The sequence below is a fragment of the Cynoglossus semilaevis genome, chromosome 11, assembly GCF_000523025.1.
Source record: "Cynoglossus semilaevis isolate Cse_v1.0 chromosome 11, Cse_v1.0, whole genome shotgun sequence".
Classification (NCBI taxonomy): Eukaryota; Metazoa; Chordata; class Actinopteri; order Pleuronectiformes; family Cynoglossidae; genus Cynoglossus; species Cynoglossus semilaevis.
In genome coordinates this window covers 19,615,348-19,630,647 of record NC_024317.1, presented here as the reverse complement: position 1 = coordinate 19,630,647, position 15,300 = coordinate 19,615,348, and the positions used below count along the sequence as shown (strand labels likewise).

The 15,300-nt window shown below is 39.2% G+C and overlaps 3 protein-coding genes across 3 annotated transcripts; all 3 read right to left on the bottom strand.

The window, feature by feature from the left end:
* Window positions 1-1,790: 1,790 nt before the first annotated feature.
* On the bottom strand, window positions 1,791-2,705 carry LOC103386805 (olfactory receptor 51D1-like). Its single transcript, XM_025060294.1, has one exon. The coding sequence runs from the start codon at window positions 2,688-2,690 to the stop codon at window positions 1,890-1,892; it is 801 nt and encodes a 266-aa protein (XP_024916062.1). The 5' UTR covers window positions 2,691-2,705; the 3' UTR covers window positions 1,791-1,889.
* A 3,398-nt stretch (window positions 2,706-6,103) lies between these two features.
* LOC103386806 (olfactory receptor 51B6-like) lies at window positions 6,104-8,572 on the bottom strand. The gene is made up of 2 exons (XM_008321217.2): window positions 8,242-8,572; window positions 6,104-7,120 (listed from the first exon to the last, which is right to left on the bottom strand). Exons 1-2 carry the CDS (start codon window positions 8,413-8,415, stop codon window positions 6,356-6,358), a joined length of 939 nt encoding a protein of 312 aa, XP_008319439.2. The 5' UTR covers window positions 8,416-8,572; the 3' UTR covers window positions 6,104-6,355.
* Window positions 8,573-10,001: 1,429 nt separating this feature from the next.
* LOC103386807 (olfactory receptor 1500-like) lies at window positions 10,002-11,405 on the bottom strand. The gene has a single exon (XM_025060404.1). It carries the CDS (start codon window positions 11,286-11,288, stop codon window positions 10,512-10,514), a length of 777 nt encoding a protein of 258 aa, XP_024916172.1. The 5' UTR covers window positions 11,289-11,405; the 3' UTR covers window positions 10,002-10,511.
* Between the last annotated feature and the right edge of the window lie 3,895 nt (window positions 11,406-15,300).

The window sequence follows — 15,300 nt, the reverse complement described above, 5'->3', positions numbered from 1 at the left end:
CTGTTTACGAAAATGTCAGTACAGGAGTTGGTTTGTTTTTGCTTTCACCTTGACTTTTACTAGGAAAACATTGTTACTTTGCTTGCAAGTTTTCATGGTTATGTTGTGTCTGGTGAGCACCAGAAACGTGCATTTATTTTTGTCCTGTCTTTTTAGGGCGCTCCGTAGAAATGAAATACAAATGATTTAAAAATGACAACAATAAAACCTTTCCTTTTCTTGCATGTGACTGAGAGAGTATTGATGAAATAACAAATTAGCAAATAGCAAAAGATTGTCTTATATTCCTGTCCATTAGAATTAGACTCAACATCATTCTCAACTCCTGCGAGTAAAAAGATCCCTTAACAAAGACCAAATAATCGAAGAGTTCACATCAAACGTAAGTGAATATAATAAAACATGTCAGAATAATTATTTGTCATCAAATTTCAAAAACATCGAGAAGAAACAACGTTGACTTCATTCATTACAGCTGCCTGTCACTGCTATCAACTAAATGGATTTGATTCACATTTTAATAAGTAACAGAATTCAGGACAAAAAAAACAATTATTAAATTAGTCAGACTATGTTAAAATGAACGGAATATTCTGGATCAACTCACAAAGAAATTGAAATGTCATCAGAGCTCAGCCATCTGGAAGAAAAAAGGGAGAAAAAGAAGTTTACAGAATTGCCAGACAGGAACAAAAACACTCACGGAGAACATCATTAACACAGACGTTTGTCTCATAGATGATCATTTCCCGAAAGTGGAAAAACAGACAAACAAACAAAACAATGCAAACACACATACAGACATTTGCATCTATATGTTTTGGACAACGTTAAAGGCACTCGTGCTGCTCAGGCTCGTCACCGTTTCTTATACCTGTCTGTGTGTTTGTGGGTTGTCATAGGGATAACAGTGTCAGATTTCATGGTCTTCGCGGAGAAGAGCATTTCAGTCACGGTACGGATGACCTCGGTGACCTCTGGCTTTTCAGACAGAAGCAGAAGCTGAAGCCTGAGTCCGATGGACAACTGGACGACACGGCTTCGAATCGCGAAGTTCAGGGGAAAGGTTAGAGGTCAGAAGGTTCTAGAAGAGTGTGAAGCTAACGTGCCAAAGACAGAGAGGTGTAATACCTACACTGTCCGCTTCGTGGCGCTGTGACACTGCGACCGGTTAACTGTGGCAGACTTCACCAAAGTCTGAGCGTTTGATGACATTTCAGTGGTTTTATTAAAACACGGAATCAATTAAAAATGATTATATTGAAATAAGAAAAAAAATGTCCACAAATGACAGAGGTGAGTACTCCCTCTACTGGTACTACTAGTAGTACTGTTATATTAAACACCACGCCACGTTTAAAAACATCTTCAGCCACCAGAAGGCAGTATCACATTTTACCTGAACATTAAGTTTAGCAGAGTTTGATTGATTATTATTACAAAAAAAAAAAGACAAACCAGGACAGAAGTTAAAACTACGCAGTTGGACACAACGATGTCTCAATGACATCATCATGTCATTGAGACATGATGATGTCATTGCTACACCACCAGATGTGGCCCTCCAAACTTTTTTCCAAATTCTATCATTTATTTATATTACCATTATTATTATATTTCTGCCTTTCCCCTGCAACACCCACATTTCCCCAATAGATGGCGTAGAAAATGATAAAAGTATTTAGTCATTTATCTTTCGTTCACACAAACTCTCCATCTATCTGCTCCCGACCCGGCCCCAAAGTTCAATTTTCGGCCCGCGAGTCAAAAAGTTTGAAGTCTACAAAAAAGAAGTGGAAACAGTTTCATTATAATCCAGTAGGGGGCCACTGTTTCACTCAACTTCTTCTCCCCTGGATTTCCCTGGATATCTTCTTTGATCTCCATCATCAGGTCTTCCGTGGAACCTGATGTCTCATTAGGTCTTTGCGCTGCGGCGCCACCCTCTGGAACTTCTCTGCGCAGCCTCGGCTCAATAGGTACATTTTGAAGTACCTCCTAAACTTTCTGTCTCGGACGCCGTAGATAATGGGGCTGAGAAAGCGTGGGAGGATGTAGACGATCAGGTAGTTGGCAAAGCGAATCTCGAGGATGTATCCTGGGAAGATGAGGTGAAGAATCAGCTCCACGCTGGGCGAGACGTAGGAGAGCAGGCACATGGCCAGCTGGAGGCCGTGCAGAAGGATGGTGTTCCTGGCGGTCTGAGCGGATGTCCCCTCACTGGAGATGGCCCGGGCAACAAACAGAATTCGGAAGTAGGTGAAGATGAGGGTGAGACAGACGCAGGAGAAGTAGATGATGTCAAAGGCCTGTCTCTTTTGGGCCAGCACGGGGTCTCTGAAGATGTTCTGCCTCAGACAGAAGACCGACTCGTGGAAGAAGCCGAGGGACTCGGTGGCCAGAGTCACAAACAAGTCGGTGATGTCTGGAGCCACGCAGAAGAACCAGATGATTCCAATTAGAAGGTACGTCCTCCGGACGGTGCAGATCTGAGCGTGGCGCAGCGGCACGCACACGGCAATGTAACGCTCGATGGCCATTCCCGCCAGATTGACCGGCGTGTTCCTGGTGGTGAAGACAGCCACCAGAATGAAGAAGCAGCAGAAGGACACGTTGATTTTGTAGAAGATGTAGCTGAGGACAAAGAGTGTGACGGTGACAGTCAGCTGCAAGGCGTCGTTGATCACCATGTGGATGAAGAGGATGTAGCGAGGGTCCTCGTAAAAGATCTGGAGTCGGAGGAGGAGGAGGAGGAAGTGGAAAAGTTACCTTTGGTTAGGAGATGTTATTTTCTGGTTCCATATGAACAGTTTCTACATTTGGAAACTTTGGATGTAATATTTGTCGCGATGTTTAATATTAACGTTTTGCAAATATTCGGTAGATGTAATATTGTATGTCTAATATTAACGTTTTGCAAATATTCGGTATGCCAATCAAACACTTAATTTCTGATTCCGATATCACCCAATACCGATATAGACCTGGTCATATTTATTTATTTATTTATCTGTACAAACCACTGTATGAGTTGCTGGCACATCTAGCCTGCATACAATCACCGCAACAATAAAATGGATTAAATAAATGAGCTGCAATGCTGCCATCTAGTGACTTTCACTTTCATTTACAGCCGTTTTTCCCCCCAAACTATTTTTAGGGTGGCGAAACTCAGGCGTAGTGTAATCGGGTTTTCATTATCGAAGGAAAAACCGATAAAGGTTCTTACAGATATCACATAATTATGCTAATATCGGACATCCCTAATTAAATATTCGAGTCATGCCGTCTTCAAACTACTAAAACGTAGCTGTATCTTTTAGACCAGGTCTTAGACTCAGGTTCAGTTTTCCGCCACAACGGGATGATTAGACACAGACTGTTGTAGAAGATGAAACTGCGGGTTAGCCGTTAACTTTTTCTAACGTTTTCTTCCTTCCATCTTTCGAACCTGGTGTCTGAAGAACGTCGAGACCAGAGTTCCGTTGATGTAGCTGAGGACGAGCCAGACCAGAATCACGATCAGGTTCTTCACGAATGCTGTGGTGAAGGTGTCTCTGGTGAAGGTGAGCTGTTCCACCAGCAGAGAGAGCCACGCAGACAGAGAAAGAAAGTCAGAGTCAGAAAACAAAGTTTAATTAGAAATCAACGAGATAACATGTTCCGTATGTATGGAAGTATGTGGGTGTCAATGGTTTTGCTGATAGATTAAAAAAAAAAATAATAAAAATTTAATTTTTTATTTTTAACTATTTTCTCTAGAAAACCACAGGCTGTCCAGAAATGCCATATATATGTATATATATATATATATATACACACACCACATATATGTATATATATATTTATACACACACCATATATATGTATATATATTTACACACACCATATATATGTATATATATATATTTACACACACACCATATATATGTATATATATATATATTGTGTATATATACACCATATATATCTGGTAAGGAGGGTTAACCCTTCGTGACTTGCAGCTATAAACGACAGATGCCGTCACGTATCTTCCACCAACTCTAGTCTACTACCTGCAGGACGCTCCATGCAAATCACCTCTTCCTGGGGGCTCGATTCTTAAACATGACCCCCTCCCATTTTGAAATTAAGATGCAGAAATGTAGACTTTGATTTACATAATTTGCTGGGAAACAGAAAAGTTCTGTTATAAAACCGGATCCGAACGACGGGCGCGTTAACTGAAACGAACCGAACCAAAGGCCAAAGACTGACCCAGAATCATCGTTCTCTCTCACACTCTGAACCGAGTCAGAACAACTCTTCAAACTGATGTTTTTATCAGGTTTGTTCGGTCTTGAAAGGGTGCCTTAATACCACTAGATGGCACTATTGGCTTCTGCGAATCGAAGACTCAAAGCTTCATTCGGCTTTACCAGCACAGTGTCAGCCAAAGAAAAATACATAAAAAAAAATTAAAAAAAATCCGAAATATACATAATTCAATTACGTAATAAATATAAAGTAATAAGAGCAATAACAATATTATTAATAATAATAACAACAGTAATAATAATAATAATAATTTTTCTGGATTAAAAACAGATTTACGAATGTATTTTTCAACATAAAATACGTATTTGTATATTAAGTTTAAATGATTTGTGATATAGTAACTCCTTAAAGTTTACATTTACTCTTCAGTTTGTTTATTTTGATTTCATGTCATTTTTCGAATTTATTTACTTTTCAAATTTCACAACATCAAAAACATTATTTAGGTGATTTTATAACTGTTTCCCAGGTTTTAAAAATGAGCTACAAATGAAAACTATTTTTCTTTGTTTACCTTTTAAAAATTTCACTTTGATCTTTGATATTTTTTATTTTCAATTTTTTTTTTCCCTTTATGATGAACTTAAACAAACCTGATAAGTAAAGGTAAGATTTTCTGCTGCTGAGGCCATGGTCACTTCAGAACTGAGAAGAAAAGAGAAAAACAATAATCCAAATAAAATCATCTCCATAACCATTAGGAAGAATCCAAGTACAAACACATTCAGGATCTATTTAAATGTGTTAATGTGTGTGTCAGCTCCTTTTTTTTTGTGTGTGTCTACTTAATTGACGTCATAAATATGTGAGGAGAAAAAAAAAAACAGAAACTAATTCAAATTAATACGAATTAACAACAGTAACATACATAAACATACATGTGAAATATTAACATCATTTAAGATATTTAAGTTAGAATTTAAATATAATAATTGAAATAAAAAAATGTATGATTGAGAAATATTTGAACTGTTATAAGAAGAATTTTTTTTCTTACATTTGCTTTTTTGTGTTTTTGCCTAATCAAAACCACAGACATTTAAATAAACAAAAATATATATTTAACACTTGTTCCAAAGACATCAAAAGATGTTTTCATTCAAACTGTTGGACGTTTAATGAAAACATTCAACTGTGTTCATTGCCGTATATAAAAGTTGTTCATTTCATTTTTAGATTTTTAGATTTATTTTATAGTTTATTGATCGGAGGACTTATACAGCAAAAACTAACCTCTTGATTTTTTAAAAAACCAGATGGATAAACAGGTGCCTCCTCGCCTCCTTCTCTTCCCTTACCTCCTCCTCCTGAACACCTCACTGATGACTCCTTTTTTATATAACATCCGTGGCTTGGAATTACTGACTCTCCTCCAATCACCTCCTCCAATTTACCACAACTATCACACACACAGAGAGACCTGACACCATTTGTTTTTTAGATGATATAACGTTTAATAAATAAACTTCAGTTTCCAGTTAAAAATAGTGACATTATTTCAATGGATTTGACTAAATCAGTGCTTCTCAAATAGTGGGGCGGGACCCCATGGAGGGGCACGGTGAGGTGCCGGGGTGGGGGGTGGGCGTGAGGGGCTTCCAATGGAATTTGGCCACACTGGACATAAATGTACCACTGCTGTAATGCTGTAATGATAACAAGCCTCCAGTCACTAGGGGGCAGCAGCTCATACAGTGGTTTGTACAGATAAGAAATATACATGTTATCAGGTTCTCAATAGTATTTCATTTTGCAGGGGTGGGGTGGGGGGGGTAACATGGGGGTCGGAGTGTGAAAACATTTCTGTTCCTTAAGGGGTGGATGACAGAAAATAATTGAGAACCACTGGACTAAATGTAGTTACTTTAATGACACAAAGTGACCAGAGGAGGCAACAGTGCACCTGCAGCGCATTGTGTCCATATTTGCTAAAATCACTGGTTTTCTCTATGGGGTTTAGTGGCTGACATTAAATAGGGATTTAATGTCACCCCTCTCTTATCGTAGGTAACACATCGTTCTGTTCCTGCTGGACATTTCATCTGGTTTTACAGAGCAGGTATCTACTCGTGAACTTCCTGAAGGTTTGGTCCCTCAGACCGTAGACGATGGGACTAATAAACCGTGGCAGGATCAGGGAGATGATGTAGCTGCAGAAGCCGATGGCCGAAAGGTATTTGCTGGAGACCAAAACTTGCATGGCATTTTCAAACATGGGTCGGATGTAGGACAACATGCAGAGCAGCATCTGGAACCCGTGCAGGAGGATGGTGTTCCGGGCCTTCCTGAAGTCCTTATTGGCTCCCTTGGCGGCGAACAAGATCCTGAAGTAGGTGAAGAAGAGCACCAGCCAGACCAGGATTAGACACAGTATGTGGGATGCGTTCCTTTTTTTCAAGCTGTAGCTGCTGCGGAACACTTGGTCTCTGATGCACAGAACACGAGAGTAGAAGAAAGGGACGGGTTCCGTGGCCACCAGGATGAGGGCGTCAGGCAGGATGGAGACCGTTCCCGCGGTCCACACCAGGCCGATGAAGATGTAGGTGTTCCTGATGGTGCAGATTTGGCTGTGGCGCAGTGGTAGCCCTATGGCAACGTAGCACTCCACGGCCATGCCGGCCAGGTTCAGAGGAGTGTTGAGGGTGGTGGTTATAGAAATGAGAAGCAGGACAATGCACAGGGAGACGTTGATGGTGTAAAAGGCATAACTGACGACATGGAGCAGCGTGGACAGCAGCAGCTGGATCATGTCATTGATGACCAGGTGGATGAAGAGGGTGTAACGTGGGCTCGAAATGAAGACCTGAGGGAGAGAAGAAAAAAAAAACAACAAAAAAACGGAAAAGATAAACCAGGAGAAGTGATCAGGAAGCTACAGTGTGTTTTACTTGCTACATCCTGTTTTCGTGTCCTCAGATGCTACCTCGACTACTTTTGCTTCCTGGTTACAAGTTCCAATCCCACATCTTGACCTTTTGGTTCCTTCCTAGTTCCCAGAGTCTGCTTCGACTTTTGTTACTTGCGGTAGTTAAGCCTACGTTGTCAGCTAAATGCTACATATTAGCTACATCCCTTCTGCCTGCTTCCTCTCTAGACCTTATTTCCTTCTTCTTTCTTTGGCTTCACTGTTCTCCTGCCCTAGTTTTAGGTAAAACAAGTACAGTGGCAGATATGAGCGTCTTGACATACGAGCATTTCGAGATACTAGCAAGCCTTCGAGCACATTTTTTTGCTTCGAGATAAGAGTAAAGATTGGAGATACGAACGTGCTTACACGACACCGACACTCACTTCACGTGTACATCGACTTCCGTAAGAATCTCCTGCGAGTCTTCCAGATTGCGTTTGCGCTATCTCTGGATTTTTCGTTCTATTTTTGTGCATTTTTCTTCAAAATAGCGACGAGTCCTAAGAAAGTGAGTGGTAAGGATGGTGGTGAGAAGAAGAAACGCAGGATGACCATGAGGAAATAAAGCATGAAATTGTCGATACATTTGAGCGCGGTGGTTGCTAAAGAAAGAATACAAATCGGAGAAAGAAAAAAAAAGTAGAAAAGTTAAAAAAAAAAAAAAGTAAGTTAAGTTAATTCTAAGTTTATGTAAGTTACGTAGTGTACGTTTAAGGTACGGTACGGAATCAAGTCTCTACGTACGGGCCAACTCTCTTCCCTCCCTTCCCTTCTTCCTCCCTGCTCCTCCTCCTCATTTTTCCATTGTTATTAGCACTAATAAGGGAGTTTTTAGAAGGCCGGAACGGATTCATTTTTTTTCTGTTTTTTTCTTATGGGGAAAAAATGAATTGAGATTCGAGCTCAGTCCTGGAACGGATTATGCTATGAATGGAACGGATTATGCTCGTATCTTGAGGTTCAACTGTACACTTCAAACTAGTATATAAGCCCAGACCCAGTTTTGTGGGTAAGACCTCATGCTTCCGGAAGGTGTGGACCATGACACCGTTGATGTAGTTGATGGAGATGCAGAGGGAGACGACGATCATGTTCTTGGTCAGAGCAGCCGTGAAGGAATCTCTGGGATTCAGCGCGACCACAGTCAGGGAGCTGTTGATCGCTGATGACCAATTCATCCTACGGAACATAGATGGATCTAGAAAATGAGTACAGTTTCAAGTCAAGCACACACAGCTAAATCACTGAGGTTTGGTGTGAGAGAACCAGTTCTTGTAGCCTCTGGTGAGATGCAGAACAAATATGAAATATAAGTACAGTGGTCCCCTCTCCTATCGCGGTAGTTGCGTTCCAAGACCCACCACGAAAAGAGAAGTGTTCAGGAGTGGCGACGTAGGTGCGGCCCCTTATGGAGGTGAGCGGAATTGGAGTAATCAGTAATCAGATTAGTAGCAGCTGGGACCAAGGAGAGAGGAGAGGGAACAGAGGAGTGCGTACTGGCCAAGGCGGACGGACCGGGCAAAGCTAAGGAGCACACGTTATTGTAAAGAAAAATAAAGGCTTGTTAACTGTCATCTGTGTCAGCGTCTTCATTCGGGCTTCGTAACAGAAGCCTGAGAAGATGATCAGAGCGTTCAGGAGGCATCGTAGGGTCAACTTTCACCAAACACAAGAGGACAAACCGTACAGACAAGGGGAGATGCTGAGAGATGCTACGATGCATGAGCCAATCAGCATGAGGAACACAATGCTGTGTTCGATGTCCTCTAGGTAAACAAAGCTACCAGCGATGATTTTTTTAGGTTAGAAAATGTTTTTATTGTGAGATTATGAAAATATTGGACATTCAAAAAATATTTTATAGAGACATTGGAATTAAAACCATTTGTGATGTACTGAGGGATCGAAAGGAGAATCGCGATGCAGAGAGGGAACACCGTATCTCAAACATAAACATCATGGAGGCGTCACAATATAATTATATGTGGGAAATTGTAATTTTTATGATTTGATAATTAACACATTGTCATTTTAACAAGATGAATGAGCTGAATAATCAGATTTTTAAAAAAATAATGAAATGTAAAAAAAAAAACAAAATTCTAAAGGGTCACATACAAATTAAGATGAAATCCAAATATAAAAAATATATCCAAATTATTCAATCTTTCAAACACATTTACTACAAATACAAATATTAAATATAATAAAATATATAAATTACATAGTTATATGTAAAAGAAATTGAAATTGGAAAAAATTAAAACCAGAGCGTAAAAATATGAAAAAATATATTTCATTGCTAAAAAAATAGTCATCAAATATAAGACATATAAAACAGAAATAAATCACGTATACTATTTTATTCATAATTACAATAGAATTTATACTGGCTTGTAATATATGTATGCAAAAATATTTATATATAATATGTATTATTATTATATATTACATCAGTATAATCTTCTCTGTATATATGTATGCACATATATATATGTACACATGAATACATTCTTTATACAATGTATAGTATATATATAGAATGTAATGTATATATCTGTATAGGACTGCAATACAATAAATCATCAATTAAAATATATTTTAAACATATAACCTCAGAATAAAAATAAAGTTGTTGTAATAGTAAAATCATCAGGAACAGAAAGTAAAACATTAATAAATCTTTTTTTTTTCATCTGAATATAAATGAATAAATACAAATCTCACCTGTATTTTTACAGAATACAGTTCCTGGACCTGGAGCTGGACCTGTACCTTCACTCTGATGATGGTGCTTGGGCCAGACCCAGGTTTTTATAAATCAGCTCTGACGTCAATTCAATGTTTAATTAGTTTGTTTGTTTGTTTTACTCTTTAGAGATTTTATCTTTACTGTTGGGATGTGAGGATTTAATGATCTCATCCAGACCTTTCTCGTTTTTCTTACCTTAAATGTCCACTGAGACGCTTTTGGGAGCATCTAGTGGTTGGGCTGAAGTTTGCAACTTGTTTATTGAGACTCAAAAAAAAAAAAAAAAAACTTTACACATTTCCTATCACATTTAATATGGTTTAAGAGGACAAATCATTGGATTTTGGTAGTAAGTCTTTGAATCAAGTGAACAAGTCACTGGGTCAGGGACGACAGTGACCTCTGTGTAGCCTTACCTAGGACTAGAGAAAGGAGATCATATATTATCTTAGACCCATTATTCACTGACCCACACATACTTCCTGACAGTTTTACTGTCAGGAAGTATTCAAACTAGGTGTCATCGTGATCTACTCAGGTCGTCTTCTGTGGGTGCGTTTCAGCCCTGTTTGCACAGAACAGAGTTTTCAGGTACTTCCTGAAAGTCTTGTCTCGCAGCCCGTAGACGACTGGACTGATGAGTCGAGGAAGAACGTGAACCAATATGGAGACACTGAATCGAATGTCTCGGAGTGCATTAGGAAACAGCAGCAACAAACTTTGCATGATCGGGTTATATGCGTAGGTGAGCAAACATAGCAGCAGCTGGAAGCCGTGCAGGAGAACGGTGTTCCTGGCCTTTTTAGCATCGGCGGAGGCCGCCTTGGCGGCGCTGATGATCATGAAGTAGGTGTATAACAGAATGAACCAGACCAGGACCATTAACACAATGTTAAATATATATCTCTTTTCCTCCCGAGAAGGATGTCTGAAAACCATTGGTGTGATGCAGAAAACTTTGGAGTGAAAAAACGCCATAGGTTCTATAGCCAAGGTCACGAACAAATCTGATAGGATGTAGAAGGAACTCAACATCCAAATGGCACCAATGGCAGCGTAGGGTTTCTTGACCGTGCAAATCTGCACATGTCTGAGGGGGAAGCATACAGCGATGTAACACTCGACTGCCATGATGGCGAGCGTTAATGGATTGTTTACACTTGCCGTCACGGCGAAAATGACAAGAACGATGCAGAGGGAGACGTTGAGGGTGAAGACGGCGTAACTCAGGACCTGGATGAGGGTGAAAATGGTCAGGAGGATGATGTCGTTGATGACCAGGTGGATGTAGAGGATGTAACGAGGGTTCATTCTCAAAACCTGCGAAAACAAACAAGTTAACTGTTACTCACATCTCCAGTCTCCATGACCAGAAAGAGTCAAGTAGAGAGTCCAAACTGAAATGAGCGTAGAAAAGGGTGGTGTACAATTCTTTGAAACATTTGATCGTAGAAAAATGTGCGACAGCGCCAGAGCTGGCGTACACACATTTATACAGCTGTCAGTATAACTTTAGGTGTAGGTCATTGTAGGTGTAGGTCAGTAGAACTGTCGTTCTAGGTCAGTATTACTACAGTTGTAGGTCAGTAGAACAGTACATGTAGGTCATTGTAGGTGTAGGTCAGTAGAACTGTAGCTGTAGGTCAGTATAACTGTAGTTCTAGGTCAGTATTACTACAGCTGTTGTAAAGCAGGCTGCGGTTCTCCGACACTAAATAAGGCAACATGGTTTGCTTCCGCTGACAAAGTCTACAAAGTACAGAAAATGCCATAAGTAATTAAAACCATGTGAAAAGCTAAGAAATAAAAACACACCACAATGTGAGGATGAATGAGAGCAAAAAAGACCCGAGCTCTTTCACGTGACAAATGAAACGAATCTGCGAGAACGAGGCGAAGGATTAGTTCACAGAGAATGATCCGTTCAGAGTGATTAGTTCACAGCAAAAGATTAGTTCACAGGGAGTGATGCGTGCACAGCGAAAGATTAGTTCACGGCGAAAGATTCGTTCACGGCAAAAGATTAGTTCACAGAAAATGATTCGTTCACAGCAAAAGATTAGGTCACGGCGAAAGATTCGTTCACGGCAAAAGATTAGTTCACGGCGAACGATTAGGTCACAGCAAAAGATTAGTTCACAGTGATTCGTTTGCAATGAAAGATTAGTTTACAGAGAGTGATTTGTTCGCAGTAAGTGATTAGTTCGCAGTGAGTGATTTGTGAGTGATTCGTGAGTTCAATATTAATACATATTTAATATGACTCGGTAGTCACGAGTCACGAATATTTCATATGAGTGAAGGCACGACTCATATGAAAGGTTCGTTCGTTTTGAACGAATCACTCGCGAACGACACATCCCTACCAGTAGGTCAAGAACAGCGTTTTCTGCTCTGTCTGATACGACTGACTCTGGATTGTATTTCAAGACTCAAACATTTCTTAAAACGGGACTTCCGGTCCAAACAGAAGCTGATTAATGATGGAAGACCAACGGCAGAGCTAAAAGGTTAGCTTCAAACTACGGAGCAGAAGAGTGGTTCTTTTCAAATGGAGTGGTACAAATGAAAAAGACTGACTGTGTGGCTGTCCTGCAAGAAACCACCCTTACTGCTTTCCTTGCCATTTATTCTAATCGTGTGATAACGTATGGACTAACTCAAGATACTGTGACCTGAAACATTAGCAAAGAAGCTAATGACATGAAAGATAAGCCACGCACACTCAAAGCCAGATTTCTTTAAAAACTTTTGGAAATTCAAGGATCAATTTGGCATTAGATGAGCAGAAACACAACCGAGAGACACAACCATGGACTTCACCTCCACAACGCTAAGGTGAGGGAAAACCGAGAGACACAACCATGGACTTCACCTATAAGTAAAGGTAAGGCTAAAAAGTTTTTGTTTTTTTAAAAAAAGAAAAAAAAAAAGGTGGGAGTAAGTAGAAGAAATTCATCATCGTGATCATTTTTGGCCTAAAATATTTTTTCTTATCATTTTGATGGGCAACCTTTGATTAAAGCAGCAGAATTTAAGGTTTGACCAATAGTAGTATAACTGTAAGTGTAGGTCAGTATGACTGTAGGTGTAGGTCACCTGGTGTTTGGTGAAGGTGTAGACCAGAGTACCGTTGACGTAGTTGATGCAGATACAGAAAACCACAGTGACGACATTTTTGATGATGGCTTTCTGGATGCCTTCTCTGACAACGGATGTCAGAGTGATGTTTGAGGAGTTCATCAGTCTCTTCTTCTTTTTCTTCTTCTTCGTCACTTCTTCAAACCCCTTCACTTCTGTGAACTTTTTACAGACAACAAATTCCATCATTTCTTTACAGACTTTGATTGTGAAAACTCAAACCTGTGGTTCATTTACTGGAATATTTTTTTTGGTTTGACTTTAGGAAAAACGAATAGGATTAAAATAATAACGAATGTCGTACAGGAATCGTTGAAACATATACGCATGTTCATCATGCAACAATTTGAAAGAGTATATACGAGTATAATTTAATAAAATTTCAATAAACGTTTAATTGTTTCAAACAATTAAGTCAAAGACAGCTGAATGAAACACACACAGACACATATACACACACACACACACATCGAACACAATAAGACGTAAAGAATACTATAACATTGACTGAAAACGGAAATAAAATTTGACAACAATAAAATGAATCGAAAAAAGATAAGAGAACAATGACAGTAAAGAGGGAAAAAAAACGGAAAATTGAGATCAAAATAATAAAGAATAGAGTAAAACAGTGTTTATTGTCATTGTAGAGCAGGGTTACAACAAAATAGAATTTTTTGAAAATTGAAAATTTTAGAAGAAAATAAATAAAGAAGCTTCTGGTCAATTTTTAACCAGAAGAAGAAAAATAGGATAGAATAAAAGAGGAGGAAAAATGTAGCAGCAGAAGATTAAGGAGAATGAGTAAAACAGCAAATTAACGCAAACTAAATACAAGTAGAATACCAAATACCAAACACAAATGTTATAAAACTCGTGGAGGAAATCCAATCCTGCATCAACAAACTATAAACAATTAAGTCAAAGACAGCTGAATGACACAGACACATATACACACACACACACACACACACGCATACTTGCGTTTAAAAAAACATCCAACATAATAAGACATAAAAAAAATACAATAACATTGACTGAAAACTGAAATAAAATTTCCATCCATCCATTTTCATCCGCTTATCCGTTACCGGGTCGTGGGGGCGGCAGTCTCTATGACCGGCACCCGAATCACGCTGCACCGTACCAACACCTCAAACCTTCCTGCGGGTGGTGAGTCCACTGGAAGGTACCAACCGCCCTAACCGGGATTTGATCTTGCCCAGGATGTGAACCCTGGGGTTCCACACCAGTGACAGGGAAATTGCCTCTGGGCCAAAGCGCCACTGAAATAAAATTTGACAACAATAAAATGAACTGAAAAAAGATAACAGAACAATGACAGTAAAGAGAAAGAAAAAAGGGAAAATTAAGATCGAATTAATATAGAAAAGAATAGAATAGAATAATGTTTATTGTCATTGTACAGCAGGGTTACAACGAAATTGAATTTTTTTGAAAGATTGAAAATTTTAGAAGAAAATAAATAAAGAAGCTTTTGGTCATTTTAAATCAGAAGTAGAAAAAAAGGATAGAATAAAAGAGGAGGAAAAATGTTGAAGATTAAGGAGAATTAATAAAACAGAGAGTCCTGACCTGCTGAATTACTAACGCAAACTAAGTACAAGTAGGATACCAAATACCAAACACAAATGTTATAAAACTCCAAAATCCAATCTGCATCAACAAACTATACACAAGTTATTGTTCTGTAGAAAGTTTGTAATAAAAAAACACACACATGTTACAACAGTAACAGCAGTAACATTCACAGCTGGAATAAAACGTCATGATTTGTATTTAGTAGAAGAGAAGACATTATTGTCATAACAGCCGCAATAACTGTTCTTATTAAAATCTAAACTTGTTTCAAAATGTTTCCGAACAATTCACTTGGGTCTTTTCACTTACTAGGCTTTAACAAACTGATCAAAGAAACAAATCTTGTTTGGTTTTCGACTTGGTAAAAACCCGAATCACAAAACTAAAACAGAGAAGACAGACAACGGATCTCGGACTCACCTGGACCAGACAGAACCTCCAGGAACAGGGAGTGAGGGTGAAACTGAACAGGACTTTTATTTTAGTTTGTGTGTGTGTGTGTGTGTGTGTGTGTGTGTGTGTGTGTCTCTCTCTCCTCCAGAGAGACACCCACGGGCGGGGCGCGCGGGCACACAGCGAG

Bases quoted from the DNA above. Each gene is read 5' to 3' on its own strand.
- LOC103386805 (XM_025060294.1), bottom strand. From the start codon at position 2,690: ATGGTGATCAACGACGCCTTGCAGCTGACTGTCACCGTCACACTCTTT.
- LOC103386806 (XM_008321217.2), bottom strand. From the start codon at position 8,415: ATGTTCCGTAGGATGAATTGGTCATCAGCGATCAACAGCTCCCTGACT. The intron at 7,121-8,241 runs GTCTTACCCACA...TCTCTCCCTCAG, and splicing joins ACACCTTCCGGAAGCATGAG to GTCTTCATTTCGAGCCCACG.
- LOC103386807 (XM_025060404.1), bottom strand. From the start codon at position 11,288: ATGAACCCTCGTTACATCCTCTACATCCACCTGGTCATCAACGACATC.